We start from the raw sequence: 16,076 nt of genomic DNA on the forward strand, positions 1-16,076 counted from the left end.
TACTACTTACCGTCTTCGGTTCTAAAGGACAAGCTGGTGAACTCTGGAGTGGACCATCACCTCACTACCTGGATCCTGGACTACCTCACCGACCGACCACAGTATGTGAGGACTCAGGGCTGTGTGTCGGACAGGGTCGTCTGCAGTACGGGGGCCCCACAGGGAACGGTTCTGGCTCCGTTCCTCTTCACCATCTACACTGCAGACTTCTCCCACAATTCCACCCAGTGCTTCCTGCAGAAGTTCTCTGATGACTCTGCAATAGTCGGCCTCATCACTGATGGGGACGACAAGGAGTACAGAGGTCTGACCCAAGACTTTGTGGACTGGTGCCAGCTGAACTACCTCCAGATCAACGCCAGTAAAACCAAGGAACTGGTGGTAGACTTCCGCAGGCACAAGCATTCTCCACTGCAACCACTGAACATCCAAGGTATGGACATTGAGGCTGTGGACAGCTACAGGTACCTTGGTGTTCATCTGAACAATAGACTGGACTGGACTCATAACTCAGACGCCCTCTACAGGAAAGGGCAGAGCAGGCTGTACCTGCTGCGGAGACTCAGGTCGTTTGGAGTGGAGGGCCCACTCCTGAAGAAATTCTATGACTCTGTTGTGGCTTCTGCTATCTTTTATGGTGTGGTCTGCTGGGGCGGCAGCATCTCTGCTGGGGACAGGAAGAGACTGAACAGGGTGATCCGAAGGGCCAGCTCTGTTCTAGGATGCCCTCTGGACCCAGTGGAGGTGGTGAGTGACAGGAGAACGGCGGCTAAGCTGTCATCCCTGATGGACAACATCTCCCACCCCATGCAGCAGACTGTGACAGCACTGAGCAGCTCCTTCAGTGGGAGACTGCGGCACCCACGGTGTGGGACGGAGAGATTTCGCAGGTCTTTCCTCCCCACTGCTGTCAGACTCCATAATAAAGACTTTAACTGATCAAGCACACACATCCATACATATGCAATAATACTAAGTGCAATAATCCTTTCTGTCATCGTTGTATTTTTACTCAGTTGTATATAGTATTTGTATTTGTATTCTATTTTTATCTTATTGTATATTTATTTTATTTTATTCTACTGTATATAGTATTTTATTTTATTCTATTCTGTACAGTTGTGTACTGTATTTATTCTTATTGTATTCTAATTTTTGCCTCATAACTTTTGCACTGTCCACTTCCTGCTGTGACAAAACAAATTTCCCACGTGTGGGACTAATAAAGGTTATCTTATCTTATCTTATCTTATCTTATCTTATCTTATCTTATCTTAAATCATGTGAAACCAGTAAATGTTGAAATACTATGAAGTACTTTGCACTTAAATGTGACTGTAAATGACACACAGTGCACTGGATCTGTGGTCTTGTTTCTGGGTAGGATTACGTTGGCATGGACGTTTGGTTTATAGGAGATGATTTAAAGTTTTGGTCTGCATATCCAAACCACATAGCCAGAAAAACTGAGCTGTTGCTTCATGGTTGTTGAATGCTAGGAGGGTGAAAGAGTGAGTTCCTTTACAATGTTTTTGACACGTCATTTTCCATCAAATACCCTCTTGGCTCAGCTAAAAAACCTGAGATATTAAAAGAAAGAGAGATGACATTAAGAAAATCAGAAAACTGAAATTTATGGGCGAGTTCTATTTTTTCTTTTAATCAGGTTTGGCTGGTAACTCTGTAGTTGTTTTAGATGATGCTTCAAAAATAATGGCACAAATAAATGACTGGATGCACATCAATATGGCTGCCAATTTTGGAGTCCTGCTTCGAGTGTGCTGTTGCACAGGAGCTGGTAGACTTTATAAACTTCTACACTGCCACATAAGGATTTGTTTGACCTGCATGAAAATCACTCAAATGAGGAATGATTCTCTGTACCTGTAACTGAACTGTTATGTGAAAGAAAACGGGTCGCAAGAGAAACCACCTGACTTGACTTGTACATTTTATAGAGCAGTAATTAGTGAAGAAGAGACCATAAAAGGCCACAGTGACAGTCACAGTGTTTGTGTGTCAGTAGAAGTAGGTGGCTGATTTTAAATGGGTGCATCAGTGTGTGACAGTGCTCATTTCCCTGGCAAAAACAGCAGTTTAAAAATGCATTTCACCAGATGTTTTATGAGACTTGATGAAAGTGAGGTGCCATTAGCTGAAATTACAATCTTGATTGTGTCCACTCTGCACAGCCAGACATAATCTGTACCAAAACAGTACTGGAGTAGACCGACCATGACCTGACATCTTAATGCTATAAATGACAGACTGCTGAAAGACGTCTATTTTTAAAGGATGCGCTTGGCAGAGAAAAAATGGGATAGTCTGAGAGTTGAAAATAGTCGGCAGGAATAAAGTGAGGCACTAAAGGCAACAGAAAAGGCTTGTTGTGAGTTGTATGTGAGGCTGGACACTAAGGAAGGAGAGAAGAACTTGTATGGATTGACTATGCAAAGAGATCGAGCTAGAGATGATGTGCAGTAGGTTAGTATGGTTAAGGATAGAGCAGTACGGTTTCATACTAAGAGAAATCTACAGGTGTGATGTTTGCTTTCACAGTGTTGATGGAGAATACAGAGAAGGTCAGAAAGAGCTGCAATCCACTCTTTGTGGATCTAGACAAAGCGTATGATAACGTGCCAAGAGAGGAACTGTGGTACTGTATATGCATGGAGACAGTGGTAGGAGTAACAGGTGGGTCAAGATGGTGGTGGGAATACATCTGGGATTGGCTCTGAGCTCCTTCTAATTTGTAGTGGTGATGGACAGGTTGACTGGTGGGGTCAGCCAAGATTCTCTGTGGACTCTGATGTGTGTAGATGACATTATGACCTGTAGGGAGAAGGTGAAAGAAAGCCTGGAGAGGTGGAGGTATGCTCTGGAGAGATGAGGAATGAAAGCCAGTAGAAGTAAGACACAATACATGCATGTGACAGTGAGGATGCAAAGAGTAGAGTTAGTGAGGGTACATAAGTTTAAGTTACTGGCATCATTCTTCCTACAGACAGTCCACTAGACAGGTGAAGGAGAGAGTGCAGGCAGGGTGGAGCGGGTGAAGATGAGTGTCAGTTGATTTGTGACAGAAGGATAATAGCAAGAGTGCAAGGGAAGGTTTATAAGGTGTTAGTGGGACCTGCTATGATGGTTTGTGGACATAATGCTATTTCAATTTTCATTGGAAGTGACCAGAATGGATAAGATAAAAAAAATTAGTTCATCAGAGCGACAGCTCAGGTTGAGAAAAGTAAGAGATGTTGAAATGGTTTGGACATGTGCAGTACTGATAGGAAAGAGCAAGATTCATGGATGCAGTGAAGGAGGATATGCAGAGGATCAGCTTAGATGGAACAGATGATCTCCTGCGGTGAAGCTCAAGGGAGCAAGCTGGAAGAAAAAGCTGAAAGAAATCTCTTTTGCTTAGTCGTCTTCTTTAGAATAGGAATTATTTGACATTCGATAAACATCACTAAAACCTACTCTGTATTCAAGATGAGAAGTAGGTGTCTGACTGATGGGTCTAATGAAAGAGGCCTTCAGAAGAGTCCGATTGATGTTCGCTGAGACTAAAACCAATCAGGCACCTTTTATCAGGCAAAGCTTAAAAAAAAAAAACATGAAACAAGTTTTATGTCTCAGTTTTTCAGTTTCTATCTCAGCAGGATTATCGTCATCATTAATAAAGGCCACAGACTATGTTAAAAGGAAAACAAGGCTGAAATTGTGAGAAAAGGGAGGAGGGTCAAGGAGGTTTAATTTAATAATGAACGTCTTTGACTTTATGAATTGCTGAGGGCTCCATTATTCTACAGCTAGAAGTGTATTTATAAATATTTAATGTAGTTTTTATACTGTGAATTTTCTGGTTAAATTTCAATAGGATTGTTGCTGCTGTTGGTCTGTCACTGTGATCAGTTTACATCAATAAGCGGTAACATCAAAGTCGCCTCCCTAATGATGTGTTGTTTTAACAAAAAAGTCCTGACCCACTGGGGCATGGACTCCACAAGACCTCTGAAAGTGTCCTCTTGTTTTGAGTCAGTGCTTTGGTTCTCTAACCCCCCCCCCCTTTTTTTTTTTTTGTAAGTGTATTGTCCTGCTGGAGTACGATGCTGGGTTTTTTTAAATGAAAAAAGTCTTTATGAATGTTTTTTTTTTTAAAAGCTTTATTTGCTTATGCCTGGAAAAAATGATATTGCAAAACCATTAACAAATAGTTCACGCATTCGGCTGACGTGCACCAGCTGAATGCGTGAACTATTTAAATTCATCTCCTGAAGAAAATATCTAGCTCCAAAGTCTCTGTATCTGTAACACAAAACACTTACATTACACATCATGATTTAATTACATTATTGCTGCACTCGGTCTTGTCTTTATGACAAAAAGAGTTAAATGATTTGCTTTTTAATGTTCCGCCTGCATGTGTACATGTGTGTTATCGCTGTGCCTCAGCTCAAATGGTTTCTCCCCCCTCCCCATCTTTTATAGAGCCTGCACCCCTTCCTCTTGTTAACATACACATTTTGACTATAATACTGAAAAATGAGCAAAATAGAGCTGGGCATGCCTCCTCTGGGTCGTTGGCATGGATTTTTCATGCACCCCGTGCATCATCGCGTTCCCTGATTGTCCACAGGATATCTTGTTACAAGCACAGGTTCAGCTGAAGTAGCCCTCTGGGAATAAAATGATATTATGACACAACACAATGTTTACGTGTAGTTTGAAGTGTACGGGATTATCACTGCACCAAACCCCCGTTGGTTCTATTTTTGTGACAGTGTGCTGTACCTTTGGGATCCATTGGAGTGCTCAAGAAAGCAAAGTACACACTTATCTTGTGCTTCTGTGCAGGTTTATGGTACAGAGGAGACCACAGAGCATCCAATGTGTGTGTGTGTTTGCATGCATTCAGGGGCACTTGGCTGTGGCATCCTGAAACACTACTTTGTCTCACTCACATGCATCCCTTTATCACCCCACATCTTTTTTTGTTTGTCATCACGTTCCCAGAGACTGGCACTTTGCACTGCGTATCATATTTGAACTTGGAGAGAAAGGGGGCGGGTAGATGGATTGTCTCTCCTTTGCTGCCAAAAACAGTGAAAGGTTGTGTACAGTCGGTGGGAGTACATAGTTTCATGAGTTGAGGGCGTGCATGTGTATAGGTTACATGGAGGCGGATGTTTTTGCAGCAGCAGACCTTGAAGAAGAGCCCTCCTTAAGAGAGAGGGTCACAGCAACATGCTCTCTATCGGTCTGATGCTGACAGACGGTGTGCTTTCCTGTGTTTGTGGACAGGATGTGCATGTTGCTGAGAAGGTTACTCATCCTCCTCTTGTCTATTTACAGATAATAATAGGGAGAGGGTGAGGAGATGACCCAGTTTTTCTTCTCTTGCAATGCCTACAAAGTGTTCTTTTGTCTCACAGCCATTCTTGCACTGCCTCATTTAAAACACATCAGTAACCAGATTCCAGAGTCCTTGAGTTATCAGTTCTGATATAACTTTAGTAGGAAACTAGCCCGAAAAAAGATATTTTAAAGCCACGAAAAGCCAGCAGGGAAAGTAAGAAGAAATAAAACTTATATTGTCAAGATTTTGATTAGAGAAGGGTTGCTGTTCACTTTATGGTCATTAAAATACAACATTCCTATGACTGATCTGTGACCAGGTTCCTGCCTTTTCTGGCATCAAGCACCCAGTACCAATGTCTGTCCCTGTGGATCGTGGATCTAAGGAGCAGCAAAACCATATTGTTGCTGGTGTAAACTGTGCAGGCTGAGCCCAGATCTGGCTCTAGGACATGGATGCAGTTTCACTTTTCTGGATATGGCATTGCAACTCCTACTTTTTGTAAACCTGGAGACAACAAACCTATGATCCACCAGTGCTGTGCTTAAAGGAAATATAGAAACTAATTTGGGGCATTTTAACAGCATATGGTTTAAAAAAAACATAAACATCCAGATGTGATTTTGACCCTATTACTGTTGTCCAATGCAGTCTGACAAATGTACAAAGCAGTAATGTCCTTAGGCACTCAATAACTCATCACACACACACTCATCAGGATGTGAGATAGGAGCTCCTGTTGAGGTACTTCTTGGTAATGAAAGCATTTAAATTCCACTGAGCACAATCCCATCCTTCACGTCGCACTTGAGGATCACCTTCAACAGTTCAATACATCCCCTTTGCAGGCCTTTGTGACATTATTGCATATAGCTCACAAAGAATGTGTAAAATACTACCATAGTCAATTCTTCAGCCTTCATGAAAACACACTGAGTGGCACTTTTAAAGCCACTTTACACCTGCTTAATCCTGGAATCATTACGTACTTATTGCTGCAGAGAGAACATGACTAAAATATGGAGAAATAAGACATTTTTTACTCAGGATTTCTGCCCAGTGCATATGAGATAGTCGGGACAGAGACTTAGGAGGTGCATTACAAGTGCTTTTTATGGTGGCATCATGTCTTAATCTACGTTGTAATTTTTATCTTTACTTTTAGAAAAAGTTTGAAGTTTTGATAGCAAATGAAATCCAGTACTGAGTCCTGAAGGGAAGCATCACACAAACACTAAACCAATCACCAATTAGAAACTTTCCATAAAATTTAAAGTTGTTAAACTTTTAGAAATTTTGAATCATGATGACTCTTATTATGGGAGCTTCTAGAGACAAAGCAGCAACGACAGTCAGCCCTGCCAACTGTTTTATAGGACACCTGGAAAAAATTACTTGTAATTTGGAACAAAGTGTTTTCAAAGTAGACAACAAGGCTACTCTTGATCTGTTTTGGAGTCTATTAATAATAATAATAATAATAATAATAATAATAATGTCATCACCATTTGTTTCTATAAAATTAATATAGACGAGAGAACTACTTGAATGTCTTATCAACTATCGGGCTGGTTCCTTTCTGTCGTATTTTTCAGCAACAGAATTTTTTTGTGTGTCCCTTATTTCAGAAATAAAAATTTGCCATGGCATGTAAAAGCGTACCGCGTATGGCCACATCCATAAAATATGATTAGGTGGACCAGCGATCTCCATCTCGACCACTCTATTCAAGACAATGGGACGACTTGGTGGCTTCCACAAACCCGCTCACTTTGCATTTATTTGTTTATGAGAACACATTAATCTGTTGAAAGACATAATTACCCACTAATGACTGTATATTTCTAAGTAAAACATTATAATTTTCTATGAACTAAACTAAAAAGATGTCTGACTGTACCTTTAAAAAAGAGAAAATATTATTATGACATTTGAATGACTTTAAATGAATGCTAATTTTGCATTGTGCATGCTGTTAATGTAAACAAGGATTACTTTGCAAACACATTTGTCATATCAACTTAACGTTGTGATAATGCAATGTGGTTACCTTCAAGCGTTATCTGCAACTTAAATGCATAGTGTTTCAAGGGCACTGAATGTCTGGAGCCCCGTGCTGTAGTAAAGGCAACAAAGTGTAAACTGCACTGTGACATTCATGAAGCCACATGACAGATTTAGTGTACCTTCACTTGCAAACTTGGGTTATTCGTCTTTTTTTTTTTTACTATAGTAGTTAAATAATAATCAAATATTTTAGGTGAGTTTGTTCAGTTAGAGAATGTGCAAGTGGGTGTGTGTATGATAGAAAGGGCCCTGTCCAACACACACACACACACACACACACACACACACACTTGCAGGTTATCCCATGAATCGAAGTGAAACATACTGGCTATTCAAGTATTCTGCTGTCTGGATCACACCATTCGTAGTCTGTACCTCTGGACCATGACTTTTCAGCATTTCATGCCATTCAGCCAGACTCTACTTCTTTTATGTTACTAAAGTAAGGACCCGTATAAAAGTTTAAGTTTCCATCTAGACATTTCACCTCATAAATGTATGAGTCGATTATTGACTTTAGCCTTCTGCGTGCCTTCTTTTCTTCATCCTACATGCTCTGTTCTGTTCCTCCAGCAATTCTGATTCCAACTCACACAAAACATACAGCAGATTTACACTCTTGCATGCAGCCAAATGCAAATACATGCAAACACGCACACGTAAGCGACCCAGGACCTGTGAGGACCTGCCACAGTTGAGGAATGCAACAAGAGGCTCAGCCAAGAGAAAAGCTATTCATTCAGAGCCCCTTCACGCCCCCTCCACCCACACATGCATTAAAAACACACAAAAAAACAACTTTAGTGGAATGCAGTTGCATGCTGCTGAGAGAGGTATCCACTGTGTGCACAAAAACACAACTTTGGGCCGCTCTCACACACAAACAGACACACAGTTTATGACTGATTGCTAATTGATTTGGCACTTTGCCAAGCCCTTAAAATGAAAAGCTGAAAGCCTCACTCAATACGGTCCATTCTCTCACTCTCCCTCCGTGAGAAGGCTGGGCACACGCGAGCGTTCACGTTTCTGTGGTTCGGTGCGTGCGCAAAATTTCAGCACAAACGCCGTCGGTCCGTTTGTGTGCGTTTTCAGGTATTAAGCTTACCACAAACACAGCCTTGTGCGTGTCTCAGTGGGAAAGCTGACCTGTGGAGAAGTGATTTTCTTTCATATGATGCAACCGTTACTATCTGCAGACGTTTGGTGTCCTGCTGAGAGTCTGACTTCTGAGCTCAATATCAGCTCGAACAGAAGGGGAACGCAAGGAGCTTTGGAGAGGTGGGAAAATTTACTGGCAAAGGATGTCGGCTAGTAAACAATGTTGAGAGTTATTACTTTGTTTCAGGTCACAACACGTCAACCTCGACGGAAACACGACGTGCCAGTCCAGTGTGTGGAGGAGGAAGAGAGAAAGGATGCTACCTCATCACCTAGGATTCAAGTAAACAGTGTCAAGAGTTATGGCCGCATTAAGTGCAACACACAACTCAACTGCTCCATGAATCCTATCTGCTGAAATAGCCAATAAAACACTTTCTAAGTAAAGCTGATCTGCCACCAATACACTGTAATTTAGCACGCTGCTATTCATCCCAACTCTCTGTTAAAGTAAAACTTGGTTTTCGCTGCACTGCAGAGAAAATATTTACAGGTAGCGTTGTGCTCAGCTTGAGCCCGAAGCTGAAGGAAGAGACAATTCGAGTGCTCCATCATAACATCATAAATAAAAATGAGCTGAAAGCCAATATTATCAACAGATTTAATTTACATTTTAACATGGCAGTAGTGTTGATTGGTCCTCAGTGTTAATGAGCAACGAGTAAATCACAAAGGAAGACAATGAAAACAAACTCATCATGTCACTGTTGTTAAATACATGATTTATGTGCACAGTTTGAATTAAAAACTAAGCTTTTCATTGTGAGTGACAGTACAGTAGCTGCCGAAGGCATCGGAGTATTCTACGTATCAAAGCATCCTTTAGTCAAAGAGCATCTCGCTGTTTGGCATTATCAGTAAGTGCTGGATTATCGAGGTGTTACAGTGTCTCTTTTACTATCAGTACAACAAAAATTTCTTCTACAGTGTAGTAAGATTACAATCACAGTGTGTGTGTGTGTGTGTGTGTGTGTAAATGACCACTGGAAATATTTCAGTGTGTTTACAATATAAAGAACACAAACACAAAAATACCACTTTTAACAGCCATCATAGAAGTCACACTATTTCATGCTCACCCTGTGATCTCTGATTCACTTCTTTTATAATTCAAATATTTACTTTCTTCAGATGTTTAAAGGCACGAGAAAAGAGCCGGCAGCCAGCCTGTCAGAGACAGAGCGGCATACAGAGTTGATCTGCTGCATGACATCTAAAAGAATAATGAGCTGCGTGGCGGCTACAGGACTAAAGCAGGATTGAAGACCACGATAGCCAACTTGTTTTGGTTTTTCTCACAAATAATACAGGAAGTTTGGGGCAATATTTCATCGAACTTTAAGTTTCAGTACAAATACTGAGAATCACTTGAATTATACATGGCAGGTATTTTCGTGATCGGGTTGCAGTTTGTAAGCAGTTTATGATGTAGAGAGAGGTGTGCTGGGAAATTGTCAGCCCTGGAATTAAGACAAGAGGAGCAAAACAGCATCATCACGTCTGATCGGACTGGATACTCTTAGTGAGATTGTTTGAAATGATGAGAGGTATGCTGACTCAGTTTGTTAAAAAGATCTAAACGAGAAGGCTCACTCAGTCATCTAAACATAAGGCCACAGACCACAGCTTAGAGTGGAAAGAGGAAACAGCTACACTGGGTCTGTCCAAAGGTTCTAGAGCTGACTTATTAACACGTCATGTGTTTATTGTGTGAAAACATCAAGTTATTGTTTTACAGAGTTTGCTGTTATTAGTCAAGTTCTTAGCTGCAGTCTTTTTTAGACTAAATCCCCTTTACCACAAGGTCAATTTAGCAACTGGTAACATTTTCTCCAATGGCATTTTGTGGAAAAATATTTTTCCCTCAGAATAGGTAAATAAACTTTATTATGTAAGTTTAAGATTAACTGTTTTCAGGCAAAGTCTTTATTTTTCGACCAAGTTAGCCTCACTCTGTCCAAAGATAACAAAATCAACTTACTAGTAGAGTAAAGATTAAATGGGGAAGACAGAGCCAGACTAGCTGTTCATGCTGTGCTGGAATACTACTCGGAAAATTCACGCAAAAACGTCTCACATAAATCCAAGAAAACTGCTCAAATAATGGTATCCTACTTTCTGAGTTACTAACATGAAGAAAAGGATGGCAGAAGAAAGTAAGCATTTAGCTAATGGTAAGAAACCTGTGGTTAGTGGTGCAAATTCATGCATTAAACATTATCTTTGGGGTTTAATATGTCATGCTGTTTCCACATCCTGACTTTTAGTTTGTATTTCTGAGCGAGGCCATCGGTGTGCGTTGGACAGCACTGTACTGAAAGGTACCAACCCACGGGCACACGTGAAGGGCTCAAAAAGGTAGAGAAACTGAAAATGCGACTTCATAAGAGGTCACAGTTCTGGCAGAGCTTTTAAATGCGTTAGTAGTTCCTAATAAAGTGGTCGCAAGTGCTTATAGCAGTCATCTCTCAGCAGGAGCATCAACGAGCATATTTACCTAAAAGATTAAACTGCTTCTTTAAATTATCTGCTCAAAATAGATTTTCCAAAATACTCTACATGTCTTATTTAGCTGTAGTTCTGTCAGGGATAATTTAATCAAACGCATCCCTACGCCCTGAACGTAAAACTCCATGCATGTAACGCTAATTTAACTGTCAGATCGCTGTCAGCTCAAATACTGGGCCACCAGCTTATTGTGTGCGGTGTGTTAAAAGAATACAGTGACATTTTGAATCTGAATGAGCTGTCACACTGTGGGAATCCGAGCCACGGACTGTGGCGACGAGCTCCGATGATGAATGCCGACACTGCTAGCGAGACATCTCAGGGGACGCTAATAAAGACAAATGCGCAAAGTTTTTCCACAGTGTGTCAAGTGTTTGTGGAAGAAAAATGACAAGTGAAATTCAGAATGTCCTTTCAGAGCTAATGGTAAATAAATTATTTAATTGGTAAATGGAAGGCAGTTTGCCTGGTATTTTGATTGAATGGAAAGTGAATTCATCCCAGGCCTGCTACACGTGGACAATCCTTCCAAATCCGAACGTGACAGCAATGCCCGATATTCTCCTTTCATATGTCCTTATGTCATCCTTCTGTATCTAGGCCAGTCTGAACTTTCCTCCGTGTTTCTTCAATCAACATTTCAGTCCATGCAGCCATTACAGAGAGTCTGTTAAGAGCACATTTTCACTTTGATCTCTTTCTTAATTTTTTTTTCTTAAAGATAGAGTTGGAGAATCCATACAGAGTTTGATTTCCAGATAGAGGCTACATTCGCTCAGCTCGGGTTTCCGACTGAAGGAGTTTGAGGTGGTTTAACTGCATGCAGGCTGCAGATAGGCGGACAGACAAGGTGGAGTTCTGCTTTCAAAGAAGTTTACATGTCCCTTTGTGGAGACGCCATCAAGCTACCAGACCCAGGCGGGAGATCTTAGCAGAGAGGAAAGAGTGGAGGATGAAGACGATTGGCTTTGGACATGAGTGGAGGTCCAATTGCTATAAAAGGAAAAGAAAAACAACAGGATTAAAAATTCAAAAACACAGCTGGGATACAAATGAGAAACAATGATCTATGTATATTTAAAAAAAAACAAACAGAAAATGAATCTGCAAAGCACTTAAAACCAAAAGAAATATACTCAAAACTAACTGCACACAAATGGTTCTCCATGTGGCAAGTATTAGACGGCCCTAGCTGGTGCCAAGCACACACAAGTATGCACGCAAACACCACATCACTATGAACAAAGCTCTCTCATAGCCTGAATCAACAGTGGGTGATTTCACCGGTACTGTGACTCATATCCTGTTCCTGAGGTCAGTGGGGAGATTTAACCTAGAAATTCACACTAAAACTACTGTTTAGATGGTTAACTGTAACACTGCAGAAACAAGTGAAGCCAGAGCAGATCTACATGTAGCTACACTGTGATTGGACCATAAAGCTTGGCTTGATATTACACGCTTTCTGTATGTGCATCTGTGACAAAATTAGACAAGTTTAGATCCTGCTAAATTTACAGTACAGTACATACTGTGTGGGGGGAAAAAAGACTCCTAGTTATCTCCTTTTTCAAACGATGAGCTAATGAGCCATCAGCCACATCCGCAAATGTCTTGGGATTCCTCTTATAAAGTCTATAGCTGTGCTGGGATTTCAGAAACACTATAGACACTAAAGCTGTTTCTGCTAAGGTAGTCAGCAGTGGGTTTTGATTCAAAGCGCCAAAGTCTTTGCTTATTTGCCATCAGCTTAAACGGAGCAGTCAAACGCTAGTGTATCCGACAGAAGTTCTACACAGAGCTGTATGTGGACTGTCACAGCAGATCGAGGCGTTGACATAAACATCCGTTTCCAATTTCTAAATCCCATAAGCCTGGGGAGTCTATATTGTTTCACCATCACTCTCTCTTCCAGCATACAGTAAATGACACGGCTTTATGAGTGATGCAAAGGCAATGTTGTTGCTCTGGGTAAACACTTTGTTTAAAGGCTGGGGAAAGGTACTCTACAGGCACATTAATAGTCACATAAAATCCAACCTAAACCACACTGATGCACACACTGGCTTGGGTTTGCACTCGGCTGTTTTCTGGTCCTGAATTACTCGAGGTTGGCCTCTGAAACATGAGCCACCTGGACATCTAATCAGTGAACTGCTAGGTGGTGTAAAACAGATTAAAACTCTTACAGTAAGTGACGGGCTATTTTTAAGGAAAACTCGTGTGCTCTTACCTTCAAAGACTTAAGTGTTCGTGCGAAGTTTATTTCATTTCAGATTTTTTGATTAAGTGCTGTAATTTACTTTCTGCTGTACCACATTCCTTCTTCCTGTTGCGCTTGCTTCTAGCGCAGCTCGTGTTCCTTAATTCCCAGAAGGCCTTGCGAAAGCCCCTGAGAGTGGGAATGAACCTATTCTGTTTACTGTGAGGTGTGTGTAACCACACCCATTTAAGCCTGATGCTTTTTACTCACCAGTATTTCTAAACGCTGACACAATTATACCACTTAAACACTTTTTAGGACATAGTGTCTTTTAAAATATGAATTACTGGAAAATCAAGCTGTAACTGAACCCTTTGGATTCAAGGAATCCACGGCAACTTCCTCGGGAAGATCCGAGTCAGCATTTTGGCCCGTGCCTTACCCACCTGTCAATAAAACAAGGTTTTTACAAACCTCTTCACTAAAATAAACACCACCTCTGAATCATGGTTAGAAATGTAACAGGTATGGTTTATAGTCAGGAAAATGTAAGAAATTATGTGTCATAATGTGTGTTTGTTTAAAGTTGATTTTGAACAGGCCTGGGAAACATCTGCAGAAACATCTGGGCTACTAAAGTAACTCCTCCTTTCAGTGACACTTTGTGGCTGCTGCACGTTTGACTTTCACAGCCTTAGAAACTCAAACTCATTCTTTTTATTAGATTGTGCCGACTCCAAGAACAAGACTTGATAGAAGTGCCGTTATGATATCTTTCAATTAAACTATGGTGTAGCTGAAAAACAAACAAAAAACCCTCACAAAAATACAATCACTACTATCAGTGTTCACCTCTTAGAAGAAACCGATTCTTATACATGAACATATTTTGTGAGGGTTTGTGTGTCTAAATGTGAAGTTAAAAATACAAAAAATGAACCAAAGAAAAAAAAAAAAAAAACACTCACAATTTCCCCTTCCTTCCCCCCAAAGTCGAGGAACAGCATGCGTACTCCGTCATCTGAAGACATCTTTAGTTTTTCAAAGGGGTAAGAGAGGAGAACTTGGGGCTTGCTAGTAGTGCGAGCTACTCTCTCCTCAAAGTCCTCCCCATCTTCTGCTTTCGGGTCAGCCAGCACAGAGAAGCCCCTCTCATAGTGGATCGCCAGCCGACACTCCTGACCCCGGTACAGACAACCTGGAAGACAAAGATTTTTGATTGTTAACAAGGTGCTCACGATGCTTGGCTTGGAGGTGGAAGAGTGAGGTCTAAAGGATACCTGCAGAGAGCAAGAGTAGAATAGCTAGTCTTAACATACAAGGGAAAATTTTTGTTTTTTTATGTGTAAAAACCATAAAATCCTTACAAAGTGTTGCTCACTGACAAAAGCTGTGTTTTGTTCACAGTCTATAACAACTGTGCCTGTGGAACCCAAAGTCCAACAAGAGACTGGAACATTAGCTATACTACATCCAAGAGAGGTACACTTCCTCTGAGTGAACTGGGATGGCTGATCTAAAAGAGCTTTTGCATATTCATGCCAGTAATATGGTTTATTAGTGCTGTTCGAGGGCTGGTTGTCAGTCCTGGCACGTTATAAACAACCCAAACCCTCGTATCTCTTGTATCTCATATCTGTTTACTTACTAAATGAAGTAGCAGCATTTCAGTGACACACTCTCCTTCTCATTCGGCTGAAAGCAGGGAGTGTAATTTCTCTATTTTACAACATTTCTCATCACTTTTCTCCCGCTCTTCCTCCTCTCGTCACAGCAGGTGTCTTAGCTGAAAGCTGAGTGTACTATCTTTATCAGCTCCTCCTGCTTTGCCTTGTCCCCGCACTGTGTGATCTAGGTGCATTTAGCCTTATTTTTCACTCCTTGACAGCAGAATACCTCCACTCCCTGCAGCAGACGTGAAGGCCGCAAGACGAAAACTTCATTTGCAGCACAAACTGTGCTCTCCTGACGATATCTGATCTACCAAGCAGCGTGTTTGTTTGACAAAGAGACGGTAAGAGAGAAGAGAGATGTTATCTTTCTATTGTTTGACCAAGATGTGTGTACAAGGATGGATGTTTGTATGTAGATATACACACACACACACACGAGGCACTGTTTAAAAGCACTTTTAACATCGCAGGTGATTTTCAGCATTTCTAAACACACTAGTTTTCTTTACAAAGTATTAATTCTATTCTACTTGCACACAATAACAGAATAATTTCAGAAAATAACAAAAATGATCAGTGTCAATGTAAACCATAGCACAAACCACTGCTGTGCAATGATAAGCTTTAACTTTGTAGAGGTAGGCGATGGATATACAGAGATATCACAACATTTCCATGTGTCAAGAACTGGAGTGAGAAGTATCATCAACAAAGAGAGCCACACAGTGCAGAACAAGCCTGGTAGAGGCAAGAATCAAAGATCTCAAAAACTGAAAAGAAAACTAGTGAGAGATGTGTCTGAAGACCCCAGAACAACTGCCAAGACATGAGTGAATGACTTGGCTGAGTCTGGAATTGCCTCAAAGAAGAAAAATCCTGCAGAGGAATGAACTGCAAGCCTGCAGAGCAAGAAAAACTCCACTTCTGCAGAACAGACAACTTTAGGCAATATTATAGTATGCAAAGGATAACCTGGAGAAAATTATGGATACTGGAAGCGCAGACTTTGGTTAGATGACACCAAACTAGAGTCTAGTTTGGCCAAAGAGATACTGCTTATGTTTGGAGAAAGAAGAGGTGCACGAGCTACAGAACACCGTCTCCACAG

General features: G+C 41.0%; 1 protein-coding gene across 1 annotated transcript in view; it reads right to left on the minus strand.

Moving 5' to 3' along the window:
- Window positions 1–9,171: 9,171 nt before the first annotated feature.
- Window positions 9,172–16,076, minus strand: part of sntb1 (syntrophin, basic 1) — a 39,701-nt gene continuing 32,796 nt past the window's right edge. The window contains exons 7-8 of the mRNA XM_004565155.5: window positions 14,264–14,493; window positions 9,172–12,085 (exon numbers count right to left, since the gene is read on the minus strand). Coding sequence (XP_004565212.1) covers window positions 11,993–12,085; window positions 14,264–14,493 — 323 coding nt within the window. The 3' untranslated portion in view covers window positions 9,172–11,992. The remainder of the gene's footprint in view (window positions 12,086–14,263; window positions 14,494–16,076) is intronic.

Source organism: Maylandia zebra, linkage group LG11 (assembly GCF_041146795.1).
Source record: "Maylandia zebra isolate NMK-2024a linkage group LG11, Mzebra_GT3a, whole genome shotgun sequence".
Classification (NCBI taxonomy): domain Eukaryota; kingdom Metazoa; phylum Chordata; class Actinopteri; order Cichliformes; family Cichlidae; genus Maylandia; species Maylandia zebra.